Source organism: Temnothorax nylanderi, unplaced genomic scaffold (assembly GCF_030848795.1).
Source record: "Temnothorax nylanderi isolate EJ_2023f unplaced genomic scaffold, tnyl_v1.0 TNYL_tig0172_pilon, whole genome shotgun sequence".
NCBI classification, from domain to species: domain Eukaryota; kingdom Metazoa; phylum Arthropoda; class Insecta; order Hymenoptera; family Formicidae; genus Temnothorax; species Temnothorax nylanderi.
In genome coordinates, this window is record NW_027249234.1 from 135,576 (window position 1) to 159,876 (window position 24,301).

Sequence of the window (24,301 nt, forward strand, 5' to 3'; positions counted from 1 at the left end):
TAATAATTTACATTGATTACATTGTCTATCTTAAAATTGACACAAATCTGAAATAAAATACGAAAGCGAATCGTCCCCTCGCCGCAGAGCCGCCGGCGACGGCGACGGCGCCGACGGCGGCGGCGGCGGCGGCGGAGAAAGCGGAGTAGCGGAGAGAAGCAGACGAGACTCGCGATACTAGCGATACCAATCATCGGCCATCGCCGAATCCGGTTCCGCTCCCCCTCGAGTTTGAATTCCGTAACGGTCTCGCGGCGAAGTACGTACGTGAGTACACGAGACGAGAGGCGAGGAACGTCCCACCCTGTTTCTCCGGTGACGTAGGCAACCGCGCTTTGACGTACGACCGCGGGTAGTTACAGGACGCCGGAACGGGACGGGACTCACGGGACTGACGGGTGACGGGAGTTCCGCCGCGCCGAGCGGCCAAACCGGACGACGATGACGACGAGAAACGACGACGGCGGCGACGCACGCCTGACGTAACCCGCGGCTCGGCTCGGATTTTTGCGCGCGTAGGCAGGCCTCGGCCGCGCCGATTAGCATCCGCCGCGGGCGGACTTCGCCTAGTTACCCGCCCACACTACGACGTCGCCCCGCGTGTTTACTGCGCGCCCGCGCTATATATCGCCGCTAATTGAACGCTCCTATTTGCATTAACGTCGCGCTGATGACAGATCCACCTGATCGGCATCTGCTACTGCGCCGTACACCCGCAACTGGAGCACGATGGAGGACGCGAACGAGGTTTTGGTGTGCGCGGCCGAATTCATAAAAGGTAATCCGTTTTTGGTGCGGAATCTATTTTCGATGACCGCGGGGAGAAACGCGTCGCCCCTCCCCTCTCCCCCGCCAACCCGGTTGTAACGTTTCGTTGAGGGATGTCTTGTAACATTTTCGTCCCGTTACAATCGGGGCATCTGCGAGGTCTCCGACGGGAAAAACGCTCTTTCAATTGAAATAAATGACGTGCGAATTTCTAATACTTTCAAGTTTCAAGATGTTGAGGTACCTTGGATGTTTCCCTTGAAAACAATATTCAATACTGTCTGTTGCGGTCTTGTAATCAGAGTTGTAATATCTACATCTGAAAGTTTTAAAATCATTTTTTAATGCAGTATAAAATTTGCCGAAAAAAGGGGAAAGTGTAAAGTTTTGTATGAAAGAGAAAGTTTTTCTACAGAATGAGGAATAAATTTGTTTCTTCTTCCAGATCGATTGTACTTTGTAACATTCAGAACAGCAGTGAAACCAAAAAGTACTCCAAACACACACTACTTCAGTATTGACAACGAGCTGGTATATGAAAATTTTTACTCCGACTTCGGCCCTTTAAACCTGGCCGTGCTGTACAGATACTGCCAAAAGGTTAACAAGAAGTTGAAGGGCATCGCGCTCAGCAAAAAGAAACTCGTGCATTATACGACGCTGGACGCGGAGAAAAGAGTCAATGCTGCATTTCTCATGGGAAGTTACGCGGTAATAGAGATTTTTTTTTCTCTTACAATTTTGTCAGTCATTTTATGAGTCATATATAGGTGTAGATTTTATGAATAAAGGTGTTATTTTTTAACTCATAAAAATCCATTTTGTATTTTCAGATATTATATTGCAAGCGTACAGCGCAAGAAGCTTACGAGTGTTTGACCAAAAGTCCGAATAGTCCCTCGTTCATCATGTTTCGCGATGCCTCCATTGGACCACCCTGCTATCAAATATCGTTGAGGGACTGTCTAAGTGCTATATACAAGTGCCATCGACTTGGTTTCTTTAATTTCGAAGATTTCTGTGTTAAAGAGTACGAACACTTTGAAAGAGTTGAGAATGGCGATTTAAATTGGATAGTTCCTGGGAAGTTCATTGCTTTCTGTGGTCCACACGCGAGATCTAAAATGGAAGATGGTGCGTATCTTCTTAATTTGTATTTGTGACGTGTAAAGGGTTGTGTGTATGAAAAAGAATGCAATAGTGACAGAGAATCTGGTGAGCAAGCAAATCCATGGAATGAGTGTTTACGAGCGCAAAAGCAAAGAAATACGTGCGAGTATGAGCGAAATTTGAAGATAAACGTGTGGCAATAGATGAGAGAAGAGTAAAAGGACACTTATTTAAGGAACATGCATAGTAAAAATCTGTCTGGGCATTTAATTTTTTATCTTCATCGCTTAAATCATCTTATCATTGTATAATTATATTAGATAATGCATCAAGTGTTATGTACTTTTTTCACAGGTTACCCACTTCACGGACCAGAATGGTATTTTACGTATTTCCGCCGTAATAACGTAACAACCATTATACGGCTTAATAAGAAGGTCTACGATGCGTCGAGCTTCACCGATGCCGGTTTTATTCATAAAGATCTATTTTTTATGGACGGCTCGACGCCGACGGATGCGATAATGCATCAGTTTATCAAAATAGCGGAAAACGCGAGTGGCGCGGTCGCCGTGCATTGTAAGGCAGGCCTCGGGAGAACGGGTTCTCTCATAGGTTGCTACATTATGAAACATTACCATTTGACGGCTCACGAAACGATCGCCTGGATAAGGATATGTAGGCCAGGTTCTGTAATTGGGCATCAGCAACAATGGCTGGAGAGGTAGGTACATATACGTGTATCGGTTTTTTATGTTCTGATTACGATGTATCTAATCGCTTGAAAATGTTACATTTTTCATAAAAAAAAAATACTGACAAATCTCTGTGTCTTTCAGAAAGGAGGCATATCTCCGATCGCTGCTGAAAGAACCGTTGCAACCTGAAAATGGAAATCCGGTACACGAATACGGGATATATTCGATAGCTGGTAGACCTAGAGCAGCTTCTTTCCAAGGGGACGTAAAGACTTTGATGGAGGATAATGTATCGGGGATAATGCATCGCGTGGATGAAATAAAATTAGATGATCCTGGACCAGTGGCTGGGGCTAGCGCCACGAGATACAGCACGCTGACTCAGGGTGATAAATTGTGCAGAATCAAGGCCAGAAGAAGAGGGATATCGACAACTCAAACTTCTCTTAATGCAAGCACAGGGACATCTACCGTTGCGCAGTAAGTGTACATTCATTTGTAGCTTCTTGCCTTTTTGAGATTGGGATTAATATGCGTATCATGTTATAGCCCGTATTTGGGATCCCTGTTACAAACCAGAAGTCAAAAAGGAGCTATTACTACTCTAGTGGGAAATAAAGAAAGAGATCCCACCAAAAGGCTATTATCACGATCCACCGCAACGACAGTCGTGAAAAGGTTAAACAATTATTTATTTACCTACTTATCTACCTATATGTTACTTTGTTTATTATTTTTCTTCGAAGTATTTTTCCATATCCTGTCTTTCTTCTTCCTCTCTCTTCCATGATACTATCCAATTACATTCTTATTTCCTTCTAAGCTGCGCTTATACACCTATTAACACATGCTTTTAATATCTAAGATCAATATAAAACAAGTTATATTGTTATATTGCATGTGTATCCAAAAGAAATAGGGTCTCTTTATCTTAACTGGATATTGTAGAAACAGTTGGTTGGTCAACAGTAGCTGTGATCCATCTTCCTGCCGTATTAGGTCTAAACCGGCAACACAGAGCCATAACATCAACAACAATACAACTACCACCAATCCCGTTACATCTTTAACCGTATCAAAACCAGTGAGAAGGGCGAAACGTACCTCCTGCATGGCTCCACAGGCCCACGCTACAAACTCGTCTGCCAATCATTCAGTACCGCAACCGCAACAACGCATGAATATGATCCTCAGGTCGGCAGACCGAGTTACTCGCTATTCGCTCAGGCAGTAAGTCAATAACTGTCTCTGTTTCTCGAATTTGGACCTCAATTTACGATTGTGCAGTTCTTTCGTCCTTGCTTGTTTGATGTATAAGTAAAAAAAAAAAAACTTTACAATATTCTCTCTCCTCTGCCCCGCTGATTGCTTCTGATTTTTTTGCTTTGCTTCGTTATTATCGTGCAATATTTTCCATACACGACTTGTCCACTTATATTTTCATCTTTTATATTTCTCATAACTTTTCGCCATAAGTATTAGAGATAAAATTTATGAGGCTTTATAGATTTACATCTGTTAACAGTCACTTACAAGTATCTTCAAAAAATACTTCATAACATTTCTCTATATAAATTTACAAAGATTCTGTATTCATCTCTTGTATATAAGCTTTAAACTGTTTTACTCTTTTATTAATTTTCAAAGAGGGAAGTTATTTAAAACACCAAATTGTGTATTACAATTGTAGAATTGTTCTGTGTCATTGATTTCGATTAATTGATCCATATCGCATGCGGCATGACTCTTTTAAGTTTCGTTTCTATTTTGGTTAGCATGTATTACATACAACAAATCTTATATAGGCCTGGGCAAATAACAGTTCAGAGACGTGTCACATAAGTTGAAGTTTATATTATATACATATATATATATATAGTCCAGGCCTCGTAATGATGTTGCATTTAGTGCTTATGCGATAAAACAAGTAGCACCAGAGGTGGCTAACGAACCGACCCCATTTATTTCTGTGACTTGCAGTGCGCGCACAACAAAAAGTTATAAAAGTGCATTTATCAGATGACTAACCGATATTCCCAGTGGCGTTGGGGAGGACTGTCAGGTAACTGGAGCATCTCACCAGCGCCGAAGATCTCATCGCTTAAACCCCATCATTCAGTAAAAAGCACCTCACTCTGATCTTCAATCCTTCAACTCGAGCAAGTTTTGCCCAGGCTTTTATATCAAATCAACGAAGATCAAACTATATCTCGACAAAATCATCAACACCGCATTATTGATTAATATGGTTTTGCCATATCTGCATCATGGGATATGAATTTGTTGCAGTGATATTTAATATATAGCTTACACGGCTTTTAATTGTTCTTCCATATATCAAAGTATTGCGATGCGTTGAATGTCTGCAAAAAAAAAAGAAAATAAAGGGAAATCAGATTTCTGTTAATATCATCTTTCCACTCTAACTTTCTGCTGGTCAGAATAAGCACACTTGTAGATATATATTTTCAAAAATCACTTCGACTATACATATAATTTCTGTTTTCAATAATTTTTTCAATCATTGTTGCCAAAATGTTAATTTAATGCTCACGTGTTCTTTTTGGAACTTAGTTGAGCATATATTTTACGATAACGCAATTTATAAAAGTACACTCCTTTGTTTTATTTAACTTTATGAAAATGTTAAAAGCTATAGAAACATTTAATGATTATTTTCATGAGATAAGATGTATTATTTCCCTCTTCCGTTATAACTATAATTAATGTACAGTTCTTGTTACTGTTAAAAATCTAAAAGGATCAACTTTATTGCATGATCAAGGAAGGAGTGTAATGATAAATTCCTCGCCTATGGCCTCAAAATTAAAATTTATTACACCTTTCGTTGTATTAAAATATAGAAGTTTTTATATACACCTATATTATATATACAGATTTTTATTGTTATGAAAAAATTATTGCGGACCGAAATTGGATAGTTGACAAGAAATAAAATTTGTTTAGCATTATCGTGACATAGATAATGTAGTATGTTAGAAAAGCATTGTGCTGTAACTCGGTCGGTTTAAAGCAAATGTTAAAGAGCTCGAAACACTGTAATTATGGCACTTGTTGAAATTTTACTTTTGTTGCTTTGAATTTGGACAAACGCATTAGATAAAGTGTTGCAGTACCAATGTATATATTATATGTGCAGTTTATATACGATTGATGCAACTTATTTTGCCAGCGCGATGTTATTTAGTATATTTCCCGCTAAGTATATTCATTAAATTATAGATCTGTTGAAAAACCTGGTAATTTATATATACATCTTTTATTTTTAATCGAAACCAATTAAATGTAGATTTTAGAAATACGCTATGCGACTTCGTATTATTTTTTTCTCTTTTTTGTATACATTGATAACGATAATTTTAGCAACATTTTATTAAAGACAGAATTTTAATATGTAAGAAATATATTATTTATCTTCAGGTCTTTTTGTAAACATATCGTGAATACAATTTAATTACGTAATTTAAATAGACATTTTCACGCAATTGCTTCAGCGAAAAACATATCAAAAATGTGATGAAACTATAATAATACAAATTATAATTATTATATATACTGAGAATTTTTGTGCACTGAAAAGAAAAGAAAAGAAAATTTTAATAACATTTTACATTAAAGAAATCAAATAATTAATATCCTCGATGACGTTTCATCATATGATTCAAATTGGCCTGAAGATAAGATGACGTGATATTGGATGTCTTGATGTAGAGCACTCTGTAAATTGTATATAACAGTATAAGTTGATTATGAAATATTTGGAATACCTTTAAGTACAAGATTAAAATTAAGCTGTTACTCTTACGAGTACCTAAGCTTTTCTTTATATATTAAGTTACTTTAACAGTCTCGAGAATTGCACTCTGCGATCATGTAACAAAACGTGTAAACGTTTGAGAAAGCTCCACTTTTGCAGCGCAGTATTTTCATTTATAGTAGAAAGAACAAAAGTTTTTACATACAGTGAAAAGATTTATAATAAAACTATGTTTATAATTGCTGAATAATTTTATTTTAATGAAAATCACATCAAGGTGTACACGGCAAGATATAAAGAATTACATGAAAAATTAAAACTTAAGCAACGGAAGTTTATGGTAGAATAATATTTGGCATAGAGTTTGACATAGAGACATCCGATTACAATTAATACAAATTGTTATGACAATTAATTAGATTGCAAAATTTAGAATTTTATTTTTATATATCTTTTATATATCGTACCTTGATGTGATTTATATATCTCTATACTCGACGGTTCGCGTATAGATATACAGTCTGTGTCTTGCTACGCGTACACTTGGCGCGTGACACTACCGAACCACTTGATTATGTTATATATTAAAATAAAATTTATTTAACAATTATAACTTGTCTTATAATCATGTTACAATACAAATACTTCTGTTTTTCACATACTGTATATCTGCATATAAATATATTGCTTTAATGGATCATATATCATTGAATGTGTACAGAGATGTTCGCAATAATTTATTAAAACTTAATAAACAATAGAAGATCTCTTAAATCCCACAGCTTAAACTTTGCTTTTTAGCTTTCTCTGTTTGCAACAAAACTAATTAAAAGTATTAATTTTTTAATGTAATATTTCTTTCTAATTTTGTATTTCTAACTACCTTAGGTAATCAAAAATAAAATTCTTTTCGTGTCAGTTTAAAAGTTAAAAAGAGAAAAAATATGTTTCAAGATATAACAAAATTTTATGTTATACCGCCAAAATCTGTCCTAGGCAACAAAAAAGAATTTGTCAATTTTGAATATCAATAGATAATATAGACGGCAGTCGTAAGAGTAACTATAATTGTTGTTTATAGACGTTGTCACGCTATATCTAAGATAATTACAATAAGATTTATTATTTTTTATGAAGTTGATATGTAGAATTAAAAATTATAGACATGTCAATAGTAGTTTTTAGTGTAGGGCTCTTGACTAGAATACACACATACAAATGCTTTTACACATATGTATGTAGCTTATACAGTAGATTATACATACATTAGCTGTGTATTCATTTATACAATGAATATAGAAGTCATAACTTTTTGCTAATTATAGTGTTTAAGAATACATTGTTATTAAAATGTGATGTTTAGAAGAATAAAGTCTATTCGCCATTAGGTTGCAAAAAAATTTGTAGAGAGCAATTATTTATTTTCGAATAAATGCACACCGTGTAAATTTATAAAATTATGGCAAATCTGCGAAATTTGGATGTCTATTAAGAATTGTGAATTATGTATAGCATTTCTTCATTGTGTAACGTTCAATTGTAATGTTACGTTGTAACGAGACCATTATTTCTTCAAGAATACAATCATTGTCATCAAAATAAATCTGAAAGTGTACATAAAAATTATAGAATTATACAGTAGCCGATTTATAATGATCACTGTGTTGCATAGTAACATTACAAATGCAACATTACTATTCACAATGGATTAGTAAGGGGAAAAAGATAACTTAAAAATGCAAAGATGTCTCTATTCATTACAAAAGTGACACTTATTGTAACATTAGATTAGGATGCGAGATATCGAAAGAGAGTATTATTTAACATTGTATACTTACTCTTTGTAAACTTTTTTTATAATTACGAACTACTAAATGTGCTACGTATATAAAAAATTATAAAGTATGTATAGATTACACAGTGAACTTTATATTGTGTTATATACTCAATAAAGAATATGTATTTTATTTATCTTTTTTGAATACCAGAGATAACACGAAATTATATATTAATGTTATTCACGCTCCTTTAATAGTGCAGGGAATGCGGTTTATGAAAAGAGCTGCTGCTGATTTATAGACCACTTTATTTTCATAAAAAAAAAGTAATTGAATAGTCTTCGGAAAAATAAAAAAAAAACTTGAAAAAATAATACGGTACTTTAAAACTTAAAAAAATAATACGTTACTTTAAAACTTAAAAAAATAATACATTACTTTAAAACTTAAAAAAATAATTCGTTACTTTATTAAAATATAGATGCAAAACGTAGCTAATGCTACCCAGTGACTAGCAAATCCAAGTTCAGCCCACTTGTTGATGGTGTGGCTATAACTATATCCGGTTTCTTGTAGATCCGATGTATCAAACATGAGACCTAAGTAAGCTAAATGGAACATGGCCAATCCCGAAAACATCAAGTTTGTCACAAACACCCACCAACAGTTATAAGAGTTGTATTTGTGCGCGCATTTTTGTTTGGAGCACTGTTTGGACGCGATGCAAGCGTCGAAGGTGTCGGCGAGTATCGTCCTGAGCTGAAATTCCACATAAGTATAAAATCCTAGACTAAGTAACACCGACGCCAATTGAAAGTTCAATCCGTGCAAAAGAGAGCTTGTCAGATACGTGACGGTCACTGCGCCGAACTTTCCCAAGTTTTTGATACTAGGACGGAAGATATCTGCGAAAAATAAAACACAGAAATTGGTTTAAATTCCATTTCTATCCTTCAATGTTCTTTCATCGCAGGATTTTTCGTCATTATAAAAATTCTCTTTTGAATTAAGATTTTATACTTAATTTAATTACTTTCGTACTTACATGTTTTTAACCAGTAGTGCATCGGAATGTTCCAATAAATGACAACCTGAACAAGCGAGCGTGGAAACTCGATATACAAGGGCTTAACTATCGTCGATGACGAAAGAGGAAATCCTCCCAAAACTAACAGTGCCGAAGCTAAGTACGAAACGAAGTAGTGGGATGTTCTGAAGGACAATGCGTCTCTGTATGCCATTAACCACCTGAAATGTGAAGACCATTTTTTTCATATAAAATAAAAATGATCAAATATTCACATCAGAAACTCTTTTAAATTCTACATACTAACTTCCAAGAGTTATCTACAAATATCCATTGCGTCCAACAATTTGAAATGCTCAGAAAAACGAAGGAAAGGAAGGCAAATCCCATACTGCATATTATCCACCATTTTATCTGCAATTTTATTATTAAATCGCTACTTTCGACTTAGAAATTATTTTAAAAAGACTTGTTTCTTATTAGTAGACATATTTTTATATACTAATAGATATGAGATATGCTTATTTACGAAATACCTTATGGTTGTTGGAGCAACGCAACGACAGGTAATCTTTAAACGACACCCACGGTCCGAATAAACAAGTCACACCGCAGAACATGTAACCCATGAAGCTGTAAACGTCTGGCAAGTTGTTCGAATCGCTGGTATCAATGGCAATGCTAATCGCTTTCATTACCATGGTCATAATCACACTGCGTATCTTATGCCATATCACTGGCTCCATCGAAAATTCACTGTGAAAAATAAATTCAAGTATTCCTTATCTGCTAAAGTACAAACACAAATTGGTCTACAATATCATGTATGAAACATACCAATATGCAATTATCAAAAGGGATGGTAAAAAGATCCCTGCGCCTCCGTGCCACCTTCTTGGCACGTGTAAAACACCGTAGGAAAATAGAACGAATACTATCAATACTATTAAGGACTCCTGCACGTAATGTTGGATAATATACAAACCTATAATGACTGACAGTATATGAAACACTTTGTGCGATATGTATTCTGGAATGTAAGACAACACAGATTATTTGCTACAGGAACAATCCGGTAGAAAGGAGAAATACAATTCATATTAACATCTTAAATATAAATATAACAAATAAAAAGGATCTTACCGGTGTGAACAAACAGTCTAAATAAGATTGTGCTGCCCAACAAAGGCAATATGTAATGTCCTGTATCATGGAGACTAGGACCGAGACAATACTGGTACAATTCACGTAGAGTTTCCTTCTCCGAGTCAGCATAATCGTAATCGTATTCGACACTGTTGTGCAAGCAATCGTAGTCCAGACAGTCGTCCTCGTCGTCGTAGAAAACTGTGGCGCCTGCATCTTCCATCGCAGCAGCAAGAATAGAAATAACTGATCAGCATAGCACGCTGCGAGACTACTTGTGCTCTGTGTTCGGCCTGTTTTTTTTTTTCCCCACCGAGAAAAGAATATACGTTAAATCTGCAAAATTTTACGGAGGAAAGAGAGAATCCATGGATGAGAGATAAATTAATTTTGAATTAAAAAACAATAATGTAAACATGTCTGCATGTTTGAAATAGAAAACGTAATCGTGTCGTCTAAGTATAAATAAAAAGAATTTAAGGATATGAATGGACATCGTTATACCTCCTCACAATACTTTCGTACATATACGACGTAATGAATTATTACAACAAGTAATAATTTCCTTGAACCTTAAAAAACCGCTGTTTATTCAAAACACATGCCCTGCCGAGCGTCGCTCGATTGTACATAAATACCGACGAGGTTACCGGCGAGGTAGTATCGAGGACTGCCAATATAGCGCTGATGAGAAAAATCTTAATTAATGAGGGCCTCGAGAATAATAGCAGAACACCATAATTATCGATTATCCTGAACCGCATGGAAGTCAGGTCGTCAGGTCAGGTCCTTGATTGATTGAAGTAGGTAATAAAAAATGTATATATTTGATATTATATTATTATATTTATTATTACATCTTTGAAAAATATCTCTTAAATATGTATTTTTAGAGACCATATTGTTACGTGCGAACACATCTTCGACTCACAGCACTTGCTCTGTGCCAAATAAAATTTTATATAAAACGACAGTTGTCTATTTCATTAAAACATTACGTCACATACATATATATATTTATATAAATATTACTATTCCTAAATTTTTTTACAAGCAGTTTTCTCGAAACTGATGGGTATTAGTTTAGGCATTATTTTGGAGAGAAAAATGTTAGTAAAAATTTTTAGGAATAGTAATGGTAAATGTAATTCGAGGAAAGATGATAGATAAAGCGGAGTTCTAACAATTCTTGTATAGAGAAGACAACTTTTTAAGACAAGGAGAGAAGAAATTGAAAACGAGTCAACGTGACAAGAATTTCGTAAATTAAATCTTTATTTAAATTGAGATTGCTAGCTTCTGTATACAAACTTCTATCTTATACGGTATTTACAATAAATAAAAAGTGTAAAAATATGTGGAACATAAAGACACTTAATTTTATAGGCTTCTAAAAAGGCTTGCAAGCGTACATATTAATATTTAATTCTTCAAGCAACCGATGAATGAATTCTAAGAGGGACATTCATATCTTTTCGTTATTGCAATAAATTCGAGTGAAATTTGTATGGCTGATTTGCAGTTGTATGCACACCTTACTCTATGTGTTCTATTGCACAGTCTAAATTAGCTTTAATGATTAATTATATTTTTATTTTGAATAAAAATATAATTATAAATTATTTATCTTATTATTATAAGACCTTGGCAACATCAGTCACTCGTTAATTTTTCGCAACATCACTTTCAGGATGACACGCGAAATTATTTGTGTGACATCATTTTATTTTTTCTGAGAAAAACTGATAAGCATTACGTGACAGCAATCTACAAACTCCTTGCGCGATTATATTGATACACGAGACTACAAAGGCAGCAAGCCTAAGCTTTGTAGACATATTTGCGCTGCTTCTGCCTTTGCTTGTTTTTTGTTCGAACTCGCTACGCTCGGCTTATATTCGATGCCGTTTACCTTCACCTGTAATAGATTTATACATGTGTATAAAGAATATATATCTACTAAATGTAAATATTAAATTATTTATAATAATATTAAATTATTTATAATAATGCTCACTTTGAAGAGAAAATTCTTCCTGTGATCCGGTCCAGATTCAAAACACAACTCGTAAACTGGCGCTCCGAGTTTCTTCTTTGTGCTATATTCTCCTAAAAGTGACACCGGATGTTTGCCTGGAACAAAATAATTGCATAGATAATCAAATTTAGTTTAAATTTATCTTTAGAAATATATATATATATATATATATATATATGCAAAATAATCTAAATTATGATATACCTTCCAATGTTTTGATTGTTGGTACCATAGGCTTTGCAGGTTTGCCAGCTTTTTGCATGATATCCTGCTCGGAAACTAATCCTTTCTTGTCCAATTTAACCTCCAGTTGTAACGGTTCCAAGGCCCCCTCTTTATTCTTGCCTAGACCCTCACCAGGTCGCCAGCCCATCTTCTGCAGTAACGCCATACCCATCCCACCCGATAAAGGCTGGGCTGATAGTAATTGATCCTAAATAATTTGTCGAATTAGAAGAAATAATGAATTTGTGTAGAGTTGCATCGCGCGAATACATAGTATTAAAATATAGTTGTTGAGTTACAATATAGGTCCTATACACTTTGGAGTCAATATATAATTGCTAAAAGATATACGTATATTAGATGACACAATTCAAATAAATAAACTCATAAAGATAGTAAGACAGATATATTATTCTTTCAGGGAGATATATTATTATTTCAGTTATAGTCTGAGAAAAAACCTCTCTGTGTGTTGAAAATATAACGATAATCTGTTACACAACTCAAGAATACTTACCAAACAGATACATACCGAACAAATAATAATCTCTGCACCGGGCTGCCGAAGTTGTTTTTTCTCTGACGTAGCTATATGCCTGTAACAAACCCTCAGGTGGATGCAGACTAATGCTAAATATCCCAGCTTTATGATTAAGAGACAATATACCGGCTTCTGGTGAAATCCTATAGTAGGAAGCTGACGATAATTAGCAATAATCTCACAAGAGCTCATTATCTCAGTCAAAATTTATTATCTGCATAATACAATTTGCGATCAATTAAATATTTTAGAATAATATGTATAATATCCTAATCTTTTCCGTATTGCTCTTGTTATAAAATTTATTGCTAGAATAAAATAAACTTATTAGTAAGATTCTGATTTTTTTGAAATCTTTGAAATTTAATTTTCATTGAAATAATAATGCTCCTGTGTCCATGCAGGCACAGAATCCACTCCTAAATAAGAAATAGTCTGTGCCTACAACACAGTCTCTACTAACATCAACGTTAACTTTTTATTGATTCTAGTGGAGACCGTGCCTGAAAACTTGTTACAGGCAATATCGGTGTATCAATGGTGTATTTACTAAACAATGTCAGGTCAAAGTTACATCTTAAACAGCTCGATATTAACATGGAATATTATCATTATAAGATATATTGAACCTATTTCATTGTTTAGTAAGAGACAGGAAGAGAAGGGAATTATAATGGATGTACGTTAAGATGCATTTATATACTACATACATAAAATGTTCTCTTAATGAAAATTTTAATTTTAATTATGCCGCATTTTTTTGAAACTACAGATCATTATTAAACACGTATATGTTATACAAATGAAAGAAACTTTTTTGTAGTGTATAACAATAATTTGTGTTTGATTTGAAAATGCATCGGGCATCGGGAGTTTTTTTTTTGTTTGGTTGATCTAAGGATGAATTTTGTGGAACCGGAATGGAATAAAATGTACAATAGTAACTTTACCTTACGTGCCCAGGCTTGATAACCTGAAGACAATTCTGCAGGTGTAAGTACTTTAACCCCTGTACTACCAGTAAACTGACCTGGTATCTGCTTACTTTCAGCCCAGGTTTTCATCTATAATATCATAAATAAATAATTTATGTATACATAGAACTCACGTTATTTTATGATAATCTATAATTGCCTCTCTTTACCTCATTTTGTGCCCGATGCATTGCATTCAAAGCGCTTACGTCATTTGGATTTTCCCTTAATTTTCTTATAGCTGCTAATCTTTCAGACACTATGGAGCCAATATCCATAGTCTGCAATCACAGTTGATACATAATCTTTTTAATAATTGATGACTGTGTAATTAATTGATTGATATATGATACGCTTTTCATTTTATTTACCTCTGTCGTTGTTGGAAAAACAGTTTGCATAGGCTGCGTAGGTTGCACAGGCATAGGTTGCGTAGGTTGCACAGGAGGCGGTGGCATTACAGTCGATAGTGTACTTGTAGAAGCTGGTACAAATATCTTTTTTGGTTCCGGTTTCTTTGGTGTAACAGGTACCCATTCGTTTTCTGAGGGCAAATATTGTATCACGTAGGTGCATTGGAACAAAGCCACGAATTATATCTTAAAAATACCTACCGGTTCTTCTATGATGTTGTCCACTGGAGACAGGAAACTGCAATCGCAACTGGTTTGACGTTTCAGCTGTTTTTTCTTGGAACGTTCTTGTTGGCAGCTGTTTCGCATCCTAAAGGAGGAAATAAAGTTTGTTTTAAACTTTCATGTTTATATTTGTGAAATGAGATTTGTAATCGATAATACGATGGATTATCGATTACAAATCTCATTATACCAACCTTAATATTCATTATAATGGAACTAGGTCTTTCTTTTAAGAGAAAAGGATGATGAAATCCCTTTTCAGATTCACTTTCATCATCTTCAGAAGAAATGCTAGATAATTCACCTAACGCTTCAGACTTGGATAATGATTTACAAAAATCTGTGAAAACATAATATTACATATAAGTAAAATTATATGATTAATTAATAACAGATCAACAGAAAATAATAGAAAATATTATAAATGTTATAATTGTAACAATATTAAAAAAATAACAGATTACATATATAAAATCACTGATAAAATTAATGTAAACGAAAAAAGTTACCTGTGAGTTCGTCCACTGTTTTCCCGCCAGATTGTATAGCAGCAATAGCTTTATTTTGCTGGACTACCGACAGAGTTCCTTGTTTTATCATGCTTATAACATTTCTCCTTGCGATTTCTAAAAGTTTCTTCTTGTTAATCTCTATTCTCTCCCTAAAAAAAAAAAGAAAATATATTACGTACACAAGATTGAGACAAACGTTATCGTATTCTTAAATAATTTAATGCGATATTAACTTTCTCTCCCTGCTCGCACTTCGACCTCGCGCATATTTGTCTTTATTTTCACTGTGACTTCTGTATCTGTGTCTTTCCCTGCTTCTGCCCGAGTCTCGTCTTTCACTGCTTCTATTCCTTTCGCGTTTTTCTCTGCTTCTGCCTCTCTGTTTTTCTCTCCTGTCGCTCCTACTGCTATGCGAGCTGTATCGCGTCCGCGATCTTGATCTTCTGTCTTGTGAACGACTGTCCTTATCTCTTGTGCTTCTGCAATTTAAATTCTTTATGTAATCACTACCTATATAAATCTTTCCTTTCTTTACACTATTTCTGACCTTTTCCTCTCCTTCTCTTTCAAGACTAATCTAAGATCATTTTTTGAAGTAACCGATCCTCTTGTCGGACTAAACATTTTGCTTCTTAGTCTATCTGTACTTGGGCTGAACGATAACGACCGATTCCGAGGCGGTGTAGGACTCAAAGTAGGTGTCCTATTATCGTTGCTGCTGCTGTCCGATAGCTCGCCGTCTTCCATTCTCGCGGCTTTTGCCTTCTGCTTGTTTTCTATCGCTTTTACCGTTTCACTATAAACGGCACTATTCTTGAGATCCTTTATCAATATTTTTCCTTGAGAAGGCTGCTTTGGTTTTTCTGTTTATAGAAAAATATCATTTATATTGTACACATCTTCTCCTTTTTATATATATTCTTAATTATCAATTATCTATTTCTTAATATCATTTATTACTTTAGAAAATAATTCGTAAATGTTATTAACAGCGAGGAGTACACACCAAGAAGTTTAGGTATTACTGGCTCATCAGATTCGTCATCTACCTTCTTTGACATAGGAGGTAATTCAGGACTGCCAAGATTATCCAAGAGCTTGTCCGTTGTATCCGAATCTTTCTTTACGTCGTCTGATTTTCTCTCGTCATTTGTATCCATCTTTTCTGACGCGTCAAGATGAGATTTTCCATCATCATATTTGATGCTTCCTAAATCATTGTCGTCATCCGTCTTTGCTATCTTGGCCTTAGGTCCCAGGTCGGACGATTTGCTGGAAACAGAATCACGCCTCCGCTTGGACTTCTTCTTGTGCTTCTTCTTCTTCTTGACACCTGTTTAGGACAGGCAAAGAAGTGATTATGTCGTCGTACGGTGTCAAGGTGATATCTAATGCGAATCGTTACCCTCCGCATCGCTGTTATCCGAGGAATCGTGCTTCGACTTCTTCTTGTGCTTCTTCTCCTTGTGTTTGTGTTTCTTCTTGGTCTTTTTCTTCTTCGTTTCAGCCTTATCCGGCTCGGCGGTCTCGTCGACGTCGCCATTCGGCACCTGCTGGTCGTTGTTCAACGGCGACGCAACGCCGTCGTCCGGCGTGTCGAAGGTGCTGAAGAGCTCCGTGAGGATCTCGTTGGACGATTTCTCCGGTATCCCGGGCTCCTGCTTGATCTTCACGCCGTCGACGCCAACGGTCGTGATCAGATTCGCGATGTCAAATAAATCTGTCATCGCGTTATTCCGCTTGTAATTGCTTACTTATTTGCGCTTATCGCGTTCCCGCTCCAGTCCACCGAAGTTGTTTTACTTGTTTTGCGAGGAGAGAGAAATTCCGCGCGAACACCACAGCGAAGCAAACACTCCAAGGAACTCGAAGTAACCTTACTGACGTGTTTGTATAGGTAATCGATTTGAGATTAGATTTTGATAAGGTTTGTTCTTGTAACTTCTCAACTTTTTGCACTTTTCATCATTCCCGTCTCTCTCTCTCCGATGCCAAACTGCATACTTATTCCTTTCCAAGTGCAGAAAGTACAGCATAGTGCAGCTGTCAGGCACGAACTAGGCCGGTATTCATAGACGGTTCTTATATTTAAGACCGTCTTAAGTATGATCTTAAGATGTTATGAACCAATCACAGGCCGGTATTCATAGTCGGGTTTTAAATTTAAGACCGTCTTAAGTACGATCTTAAGATGTAATGAACCAATCACAGAGCCGTATGAGCATCTTAAGACATTACTTAAGACGGTCTTGAAATAAGATCCGACTATGAATACCGGCCACAGAGCCATATTAGCATCTTAAGACATTACTTAAGATGGTCTTGAAATAAGAACCGACTATGAATACCGGCCCGTCCGGCCCTAAAGTCTGTCAAATCAAATTACGCACTGCGAATAATTGCAAATTAAAGTTTTATTTCATTAATCCCTTTGTTCCGAGCGGTTAAATTCTAATCTTTAATTAGTAATTTACACTCTCCAATGCGTAATCTGATACAAGCTTCTGTTCTTTGTAGATGCACTGCGATATACCTTCCGCACTTTAATTATATATTAATTTTATTTTTGTTTCATATATATATATATATCTTCTGCACTTTATTTAAATTTTTATTTTATTTTCACAAAGAACAAACCTTTATGATCCAGATATCGGATTCTAATTAGTTTTTCTATGTTCATTTCTATCAATGTAGATTAACATTAATTTCGGTTTAATTTACGTTTTATCTTTTTTTACTTTGCAATTGTCGTTATAGCTCATAACGACGGCATAACGTGTTACAGAATTGCACTACTGGTCACTCTCTGTCGGCACCTTTGATCTATTGGTTTCCGATGTTCCGCCATGTTTTTCGATGGACCATCGACGTATCAACGGTTAAAGGGCCCCGGGTTGTACCTACAAGTAAGGCTGAAGTCACATGGCATGTATTTTCCGCGTAAAGCCCGGTCTACATAAGTTCGCAACAAGTGGAAGTATACAAGGTGAAGCAGATTAATTGCATTTTAATTTTGATATATTTATTAACTGTACATAGTAACATTAGTGACACATAAAAAAATGCATGTTATTAATATAGAAATTGATATTTATGCTGATCTCTATACGAGCAGTATATTGTCTAGCTCACAGTTGCAACGCACAATATGCATATTGTTTATTTTCTTTGGCGGCCGAAGAACACCGAATAAAACAGCTAATCAAATTTTTGTCCAGAATGTAGCGCTATGACCTTAAGTGCAGCATTAGTCCCGTTATATTTAAAATCGTCTTCAAGTTACAAGATGTTATAATGAATCAGCCCTTGCAATGTCTTCAGATGAGAGCCTTTCTATAATCTGAAATATAAGATTGGACTATGAATACTGTTCGAAGTTGTAGAGACGTGTAATTTATAATACAAAAGAAAGTATAGGAGTGATATTATATTAAAACAATTTTAAATAAAGGAACATGTTCTTCCAGAACATGACTATTTTATTTTACACATATTTTCCTTATTGCTTAACTTATAAATAGTGTTTCCTTTATAACCCAGTTTTGCAGTGTTGTTGCACGATTTTTTTTACATTTCTTAAATAGCTATATGCTTCTAAACTTACCCAGTGAGAAATACCTCATCAAAACGATATCAAATTGACGTCAAATAGATGAAAATTTCATCTATTCAATCTAGTCAGTTTGATATCGTTTTGATGAGGTATTTCTCACTGGGTAATGATCGTAACGAAATGACATAATATCTTCAAATGACTATTTTATACGATTCTTTGTCGGCGACATTAACATTGTAATCTAGTTAGGTGTAAATACCTTATGTAGAGCATCGATGACTGTTGTTTTCACTTCTTTATGTTTATTTTTCATGTTTTTAATTTCTGCTTGCAACTGTGCAACTTGTGTACTTAAATCTCGAATCCTTTTTTCAAGAATTTTATTTTTGTCTGAAAGTTTTCGGTTCAGTTCCTTTAACTCTCTTAATTGCATTGATAACGTTTTGACATGAACATAATTTGTATTATCGTTAATCCCTTGCTTTCTGTAAAATACTTTTCATAACAATATATACTAACAACTTAAATATGATTGTGATTGGAATCTATTGAATAATAATTTTAAAGAAATATTTAGCTACATACATCTGTTGTTTTATCGCTTTACTTTGCTCTTCTATATTTTGTGTAGCTACTTTATCTATATTTTTCGTCATGTTTTTAATTTTTGCTTGCAACTGTGCAACCTGTTTACTTAAATCTCGAATTCTTTTTTCAAGATTTTGATTTTTGTCAAAAAGTTTTAGGTTTCGTTGCTCTGACATTTTTAATTGCATTAAATTATCGTCAATCCGGTCAATCCCTTGCTTTCTGTAAAATACTTTTCATAACAATATATACGAACAACTTAAATATGATTATGATTGGAATCTATTAAATAATAATTTTAAAGAAACATTTAGCTACATACACCTGTTGTTTTATCGATTTACTTTGCTCTTCCATATTTTGTGTAGCTACTTTATCTATATTTTTTGTAACTTTCTCTTTCCACGAGTGATCTGATACTTAAATTCAGACACAGTATAATATATACAGCTATGTACATAACAATCTAGAAAATACTTACGGTACTTTAATTTTTTTGTTATCTTCCTTGCTCTGCGACATTCGACCTCTTCGTTTCTTTTCTAGATTTAAGAATTCTGTTGGAATAGATCCTTCTTTTAATCTTAAAATTTCTTTGACTGGGTCATTTATTAATCGTGGTTTTGTCTTCACAAGCGCGTAACAATTTTCCTTAAAATGGATACTGCATATTCTTGCTATAAATATATTAAATCATGATTGTGATGTATGTAAACACATGTAAGTAACAATGACATTGGGTTGAGTTGGAAGTTAAAACACTAACTTATCATTTTCTTAATGTTAACTTACCCGAACCAATTTCACTTTCTTTTCTTTGGCAGGCATTAAGCCATTGCTGACGAACAGCTATTTCTCTTGGAAAATAAAAATATTTAATGTTTTTCGGCGTAGCATTTCGCGCAGTATGACTCTTGCAATTTTGAATACAGCACGATGGCATGGCTTTTCTTCGCGAACAAAATACAATATGTAATATCTAATAGAAATCTAATAAACTTGATATATTTGGCATAAGTTTATTTGTTTTATAATGTTTTACGATCGCGAGAGATATTCTTTCGAACCTGTTACGACCAGCTAATAAACACGTGCAACGGCTAATACAAACTGACACAAACTGTCCTGTCACATTATGCGAGGAGCCACATGTTGTTTCTTGTATCTTGGACAAATTTCTGATTGGTCAAAGGAAAAGACGACTGTATTTTTGAAAATGCTACACCAGTTTTTCTCTCCAACGTGAAAAGAAAAAGAAAAAAAGGTGAACCGTGCAAGAAATTCAGCTAAAAAGTCTCAGGGTACGAACGGTCTTGTAAAGGAGACTTTCAAATGCCTATAATTCATAAACTAATCTGACTAATCATAAGAAGTTAATGAAATTTGAAACTTATTTTACCAGAAATACAAGAACTACGACCATGTCGCAAATTCAAATTAAATCTCGCGGGTTTCTTTATCGCACAGCGCACACCTGACCGAACGCGTTCCAAAATTCATCGAAAAGAGGATTTTTTTTGTCACTAGGTGGAAGCATAGTGTGCAACTCGCTGAGATAGAAAGAGAAGGGAGTATACTCGTGTGCACTCGGGTGACGTTTTCGAACGCAGCCCTGAATTTCAAATTCAACCGGAAGCACGCGGCGACACCTGCGCGGGCAAAACAAGAACGACCGGTGGCGGTTTAAAAGTTAACGTTCTTTTTAAATCTCCCCTTGTAGCGTCGCCAAGCGTCGCGTCCATTTAAACCACGCATTCGCCTCGTGAGGGATTCACGCGGCGTTGGCAGTATTGGCAGTATTGGCTGATCGACGCGTATCCCACGTATCCTAGGCATCGACAGAAGCTGGGTCGATAGAATTGGTGTTTCTGCACTTTCAGCCGGTTATTTCTCGGCCGCGTTGATTGTCTCTCGCCGACGCGCTCGACGCTCGACGTTCGTCCGTCGATTCTCATTCTCGGACCGTATTTCAGAGCTTTTCCAGCGGCCGGTCGTGCGCTCCGAGGACACGCGCTATTCACCCGTCATGTCACACTTGAGATTCATGAAGGAGCTTGATAATTTGACCCGCATGGACGACGCGATCAAAGGCGCGGTTCCACGATGGCAAAAGAAATGCATGGAGGCGTCGAATTTGAGGTAACTGTCTTGAATTTCATCGGGGATCTTATCCGGTAATCTAATTCAATTGATAACTTAATTTACATGATTTTTAAACGTCGAGCGAAATCATCGAATTCGCGTGCAGACACATCGGCTTTGCCTAACACGAATTTCCTTCCACAATTTCAGCGTGAATATCAGCTTGAACTCGTCGAAGAAAGTTACGGGCTGTTCTTTCACCAGCAGTACATCGGGAAAGACCCCGACAAAGAGGAGCGACTGCAAAACTAAGAAAACTCCCTCCAAATGCACCAAAAAATCGCCAAGTAAGATGCCTCATGTTTATACGTTGCTAACGTATAAATACTTGAAAAAAACGAAATTTCAATTGCCTCTCACAGGTCGATCCACCACCCCAGCCAAGACGCCCAACGGCGGTGACAGATTCATCCCGTCGAGAGCCACAACTAATTTTGAATTAAGTCACTTCAAAGCGAGTATCGGTTCCGTAAAAAAAATTCCAAGATATCTCAGTATGTTATAATTTCATAGTACGTTTATACATCGCTCTTTTTTCTACTTCAGATTCTTCAGCAACAGAATGCCGAACAAGATAGAGACCGAGCCGACAGAACGAGCCCTACGAAACGGGAGATGCAGCGTCTCATAGGAGAGAATCTTCACGGTGGCGACATAAACAACGCGAGGGTTTTGTCTTATCAGGTTAAAGCACCAGCGCCGCCTGAGGGATATCAGAATCCCCTCAAGGTTCTGTACAGTCAAACTAAGACGCCGGCTAGCGTCAGAGCTTCCACAAGATACATACCGCAGGCCCCTGACAGAATATTGGATGCGCCTGAAATTATTGATGATTACTGTAAGCGACCTGCTCTCTTGCGTTTCTCCTCTCTGAAAGACGTGGAAGGACGTATGAATAAAGATATTTACAGATCTAAACTTGGTGGATTGGTCGAACAATAATATCCTGGCTGTGGCGTTAGGCGCTAACGTTTACTTGTGGAACGCCGCAACTGGTACTATAGAGCAACTATTTGAATTGGAGGCGAACGATTATGTGTGTTCCGTCGCGTGGATTCAGGAAGGTCCATATTTGGCAGTGGGTACCACAGGAGGCAATACAGAATTGTGGGATTGCAGTCAGATGAAGAGAATGCGCGTCATGAACGGACATGTAGCCAGAGTCGGTTCTCTCTCCTGGAATTCCCATATACTGTCAAGCGGTTGCAGGTACTACGCGGGCTATAGCTAATTTTCCTGGTTATCCATAACTTCTAAAAGAAATTAATTAATCTTTATAAAAAATGATTTTGTAGAGCTATTGATTAAATTAATGAATGTAATTCAAAATTAAGTACTTTTATTGAAGATTTTAGGAAACTCCAATCATTAAAATGGAAATAAATTATAACCGACATTAAAATCGAAAATAAAAGCGTGAGATAGTTTTAAGATTAGGACTAAAGCTAAATTATTGTAATTGTTTTAAAGGTCTGGTAAAATAGTGCATCACGATGTCAGGGAACGAGATCATTTGATCGCGACTATAAACGCACACGCTCAAGAAGTGTGCGGCTTGAAGTGGTCGCCCGATGGGCAGTATTTGGCGAGTGGCGGCAACGACAACATGCTACAAATCTGGTCGTCGATCACCGGACAAAGGCACTCTCAGACACAACCTATTTATTCATTCAATCATCATCAAGCTGCCGTAAAAGCGCTTGCTTGGTGTCCTTGGCAAAATAATGTACTCGCGAGCGGTGGCGGTACCGCCGATCGTACCATTAGGTTTTGGAATTGCAACGTAGGCAAGTTACCGGAGAGGCGATTTGTAAATTATAATAAAGCATACTAAATTTAACGTAGTAATAAGAAATGAATATAATAATTAGTAGTGAGAATGATATAAAGATTGTAACACGTTATTCGATTTTTTTTGTTTATAACAGGTAGCTGTTTGAATACGATAGACACCAAGTCTCAGGTCTGCGCTTTATTGTGGTCTACGAACTACAAAGAGATCGTTTCTGGGCACGGATATGCGCAAAATCAGCTGACAATCTGGAAATACCCGATGATGACGAAGATCGCGGAACTTACCGGACACACCAGTCGCGTATTGCATTTGGCCATGTCGCCGGACGGAACTACGGTGCTCAGCGCCGGTGCCGATGAAACGTTAAGGCTCTGGAAGTGTTTCCAAATGGACCCGCAGAAAAAGAAAGACTGTAACGACGTAAAATCAGTCGCGTCTAGACTTAAACAATCGATTCGATAAAATAGACACGTAGCGCATGTTGCTCAGCAATTATTTCAGTATTTATTTTTTCTAACTGATTATACGCGATCGGTATATAATATAAGAATAGAAATAGTATAAATATATGACAAGATTCGGTCATTGTCGAACGTAGAAACATTGACGTATCGAATCAATTGATGAAACGTCTATTTTATACAGAAGCAAAAAAAAAATGTATAACATTCTATATCAAGAAATACGGGTTGTATGTGGGATGCATGCGTGACTGGTGGAGAAAGTAGATATATAAGAATATATTATTGTTAAATAATTTGAAGTACAAAACAAGCTTGCGGCAGCGTATCACGTCTCTTTTATTACATGGAAATTCAGGTTCTATACGGTACGATCGTTTCTAGAGTAATGATAAATGTAAGCAATGAATAAATAAATTTTTTTATAGTAAGTTGAGGAGTTTTCTCGTGCCATTTTGCAATAAACTTTAACTATCTCGTTGCTAATTTTCGGCGAAGAAAAGTCTTTTTTCATTACATTTGA

General features: G+C 36.0%; 5 protein-coding genes across 9 annotated transcripts; 2 read left to right on the forward strand and 3 right to left on the reverse strand.

The window, feature by feature from the left end:
- The first annotated feature begins 179 nt into the window (after positions 1 to 179).
- On the forward strand, positions 180 to 8,321 carry Cdc14 (cell division cycle protein 14). Of its 4 annotated transcripts, none has more exons than XM_071715890.1 (8): positions 180 to 778; positions 1,214 to 1,479; positions 1,602 to 1,902; positions 2,233 to 2,602; positions 2,718 to 3,056; positions 3,126 to 3,254; positions 3,576 to 3,806; positions 4,617 to 8,321. In XM_071715890.1, the coding sequence occupies exons 1-8, from the start codon at positions 730 to 732 to the stop codon at positions 4,696 to 4,698; spliced, it is 1,767 nt and encodes a 588-aa protein (XP_071571991.1). In that variant the 5' UTR covers positions 180 to 729; the 3' UTR covers positions 4,699 to 8,321. The 4 variants fall into 4 exon arrangements, with proteins under 4 accessions (XP_071571991.1, XP_071571990.1, XP_071571989.1 ...); XM_071715889.1 differs by having other exon boundaries at positions 181 to 778; positions 3,525 to 3,806; positions 4,557 to 8,321; XM_071715888.1 differs by having other exon boundaries at positions 181 to 778; positions 3,525 to 3,806.
- A 102-nt stretch (positions 8,322 to 8,423) lies between these two features.
- Positions 8,424 to 10,969, reverse strand: Por (Protein-serine O-palmitoleoyltransferase por). Of its 2 annotated transcripts, none has more exons than XM_071715893.1 (7): positions 10,810 to 10,969; positions 10,303 to 10,598; positions 10,145 to 10,189; positions 9,696 to 9,895; positions 9,467 to 9,573; positions 9,178 to 9,380; positions 8,424 to 9,037 (listed from the first exon to the last, which is right to left on the reverse strand). In XM_071715893.1, exons 2-7 carry the CDS (start codon positions 10,526 to 10,528, stop codon positions 8,595 to 8,597), a joined length of 1,224 nt encoding a protein of 407 aa, XP_071571994.1. In that variant the 5' UTR covers positions 10,529 to 10,598; positions 10,810 to 10,969; the 3' UTR covers positions 8,424 to 8,594. The 2 variants fall into 2 exon arrangements, with proteins under 2 accessions (XP_071571994.1, XP_071571993.1); XM_071715892.1 differs by having other exon boundaries at positions 9,696 to 9,915; positions 9,997 to 10,189.
- A 162-nt stretch (positions 10,970 to 11,131) lies between these two features.
- Positions 11,132 to 17,141, reverse strand: LOC139778100 (uncharacterized). The gene is made up of 13 exons (XM_071715887.1): positions 16,639 to 17,141; positions 16,240 to 16,566; positions 15,781 to 16,096; positions 15,467 to 15,712; positions 15,231 to 15,382; positions 14,916 to 15,061; positions 14,698 to 14,806; positions 14,455 to 14,627; positions 14,254 to 14,364; positions 14,060 to 14,173; positions 12,548 to 12,776; positions 12,323 to 12,438; positions 11,132 to 12,223 (listed from the first exon to the last, which is right to left on the reverse strand). The coding sequence occupies exons 1-13, from the start codon at positions 16,958 to 16,960 to the stop codon at positions 12,110 to 12,112; spliced, it is 2,475 nt and encodes an 824-aa protein (XP_071571988.1). The 5' UTR covers positions 16,961 to 17,141; the 3' UTR covers positions 11,132 to 12,109.
- Positions 17,142 to 18,037: 896 nt separating this feature from the next.
- Positions 18,038 to 20,730, reverse strand: LOC139778108 (uncharacterized). The gene is made up of 5 exons (XM_071715899.1): positions 20,173 to 20,730; positions 19,862 to 20,057; positions 19,378 to 19,602; positions 19,052 to 19,277; positions 18,038 to 18,576 (listed from the first exon to the last, which is right to left on the reverse strand). The coding sequence occupies exons 1-5, from the start codon at positions 20,321 to 20,323 to the stop codon at positions 18,526 to 18,528; spliced, it is 849 nt and encodes a 282-aa protein (XP_071572000.1). The 5' UTR covers positions 20,324 to 20,730; the 3' UTR covers positions 18,038 to 18,525.
- Positions 20,731 to 21,090: 360 nt separating this feature from the next.
- On the forward strand, positions 21,091 to 24,209 carry Fzy (cell division cycle 20 protein fzy). The gene is made up of 8 exons (XM_071715822.1): positions 21,091 to 21,263; positions 21,354 to 21,519; positions 21,673 to 21,809; positions 21,885 to 21,976; positions 22,069 to 22,360; positions 22,434 to 22,731; positions 22,993 to 23,313; positions 23,455 to 24,209. The coding sequence occupies exons 2-8, from the start codon at positions 21,407 to 21,409 to the stop codon at positions 23,777 to 23,779; spliced, it is 1,578 nt and encodes a 525-aa protein (XP_071571923.1). The 5' UTR covers positions 21,091 to 21,263; positions 21,354 to 21,406; the 3' UTR covers positions 23,780 to 24,209.
- The last annotated feature ends 92 nt before the right edge of the window (positions 24,210 to 24,301 follow it).

Excerpts from the sequence above, each read along its gene's own strand:
- Fzy (XM_071715822.1), top strand. The coding sequence starts at position 21,407 with ATGTCACACTTGAGATTCATGAAGGAGCTTGATAATTTGACCCGCATG. Across the intron at positions 21,977-22,068 it reads TTGAATTAAGTCACTTCAAA|ATTCTTCAGCAACAGAATGC; the intron begins GCGAGTATCGGT and ends TTTCTACTTCAG. Across the intron at positions 23,314-23,454 it reads TGGAATTGCAACGTAGGCAA|CTGTTTGAATACGATAGACA; the intron begins GTTACCGGAGAG and ends TATAACAGGTAG.
- LOC139778100 (XM_071715887.1), bottom strand. The coding sequence starts at position 16,960 with ATGACAGATTTATTTGACATCGCGAATCTGATCACGACCGTTGGCGTC. Across the intron at positions 14,807-14,915 it reads CCATTATAATGAATATTAAG|GATGCGAAACAGCTGCCAAC; the intron begins GTTGGTATAATG and ends TTCCTCCTTTAG. Across the intron at positions 14,628-14,697 it reads ACAACATCATAGAAGAACCG|AAAACGAATGGGTACCTGTT; the intron begins GTAGGTATTTTT and ends ATTTGCCCTCAG.
- Cdc14 (XM_071715888.1), top strand. The coding sequence starts at position 730 with ATGGAGGACGCGAACGAGGTTTTGGTGTGCGCGGCCGAATTCATAAAA. Across the intron at positions 2,603-2,717 it reads CAGCAACAATGGCTGGAGAG|AAAGGAGGCATATCTCCGAT; the intron begins GTAGGTACATAT and ends TGTGTCTTTCAG. Across the intron at positions 3,057-3,125 it reads GGGACATCTACCGTTGCGCA|CCCGTATTTGGGATCCCTGT; the intron begins GTAAGTGTACAT and ends ATCATGTTATAG.
- LOC139778108 (XM_071715899.1), bottom strand. The coding sequence starts at position 20,323 with ATGCCATCGTGCTGTATTCAAAATTGCAAGAGTCATACTGCGCGAAAT. Across the intron at positions 20,058-20,172 it reads AGAAAGTGAAATTGGTTCGG|CAAGAATATGCAGTATCCAT; the intron begins GTAAGTTAACAT and ends ATATATTTATAG. Across the intron at positions 19,603-19,861 it reads AACAAAAAAATTAAAGTACC|AAAGCAAGGGATTGACCGGA; the intron begins GTAAGTATTTTC and ends AGTATTTTACAG.
- Por (XM_071715892.1), bottom strand. The coding sequence starts at position 10,528 with ATGGAAGATGCAGGCGCCACAGTTTTCTACGACGACGAGGACGACTGT. Across the intron at positions 10,190-10,302 it reads TAGACTGTTTGTTCACACCG|AATACATATCGCACAAAGTG; the intron begins GTAAGATCCTTT and ends CTTACATTCCAG. Across the intron at positions 9,574-9,695 it reads GTTGCTCCAACAACCATAAG|ATAAAATGGTGGATAATATG; the intron begins GTATTTCGTAAA and ends ATAAAATTGCAG.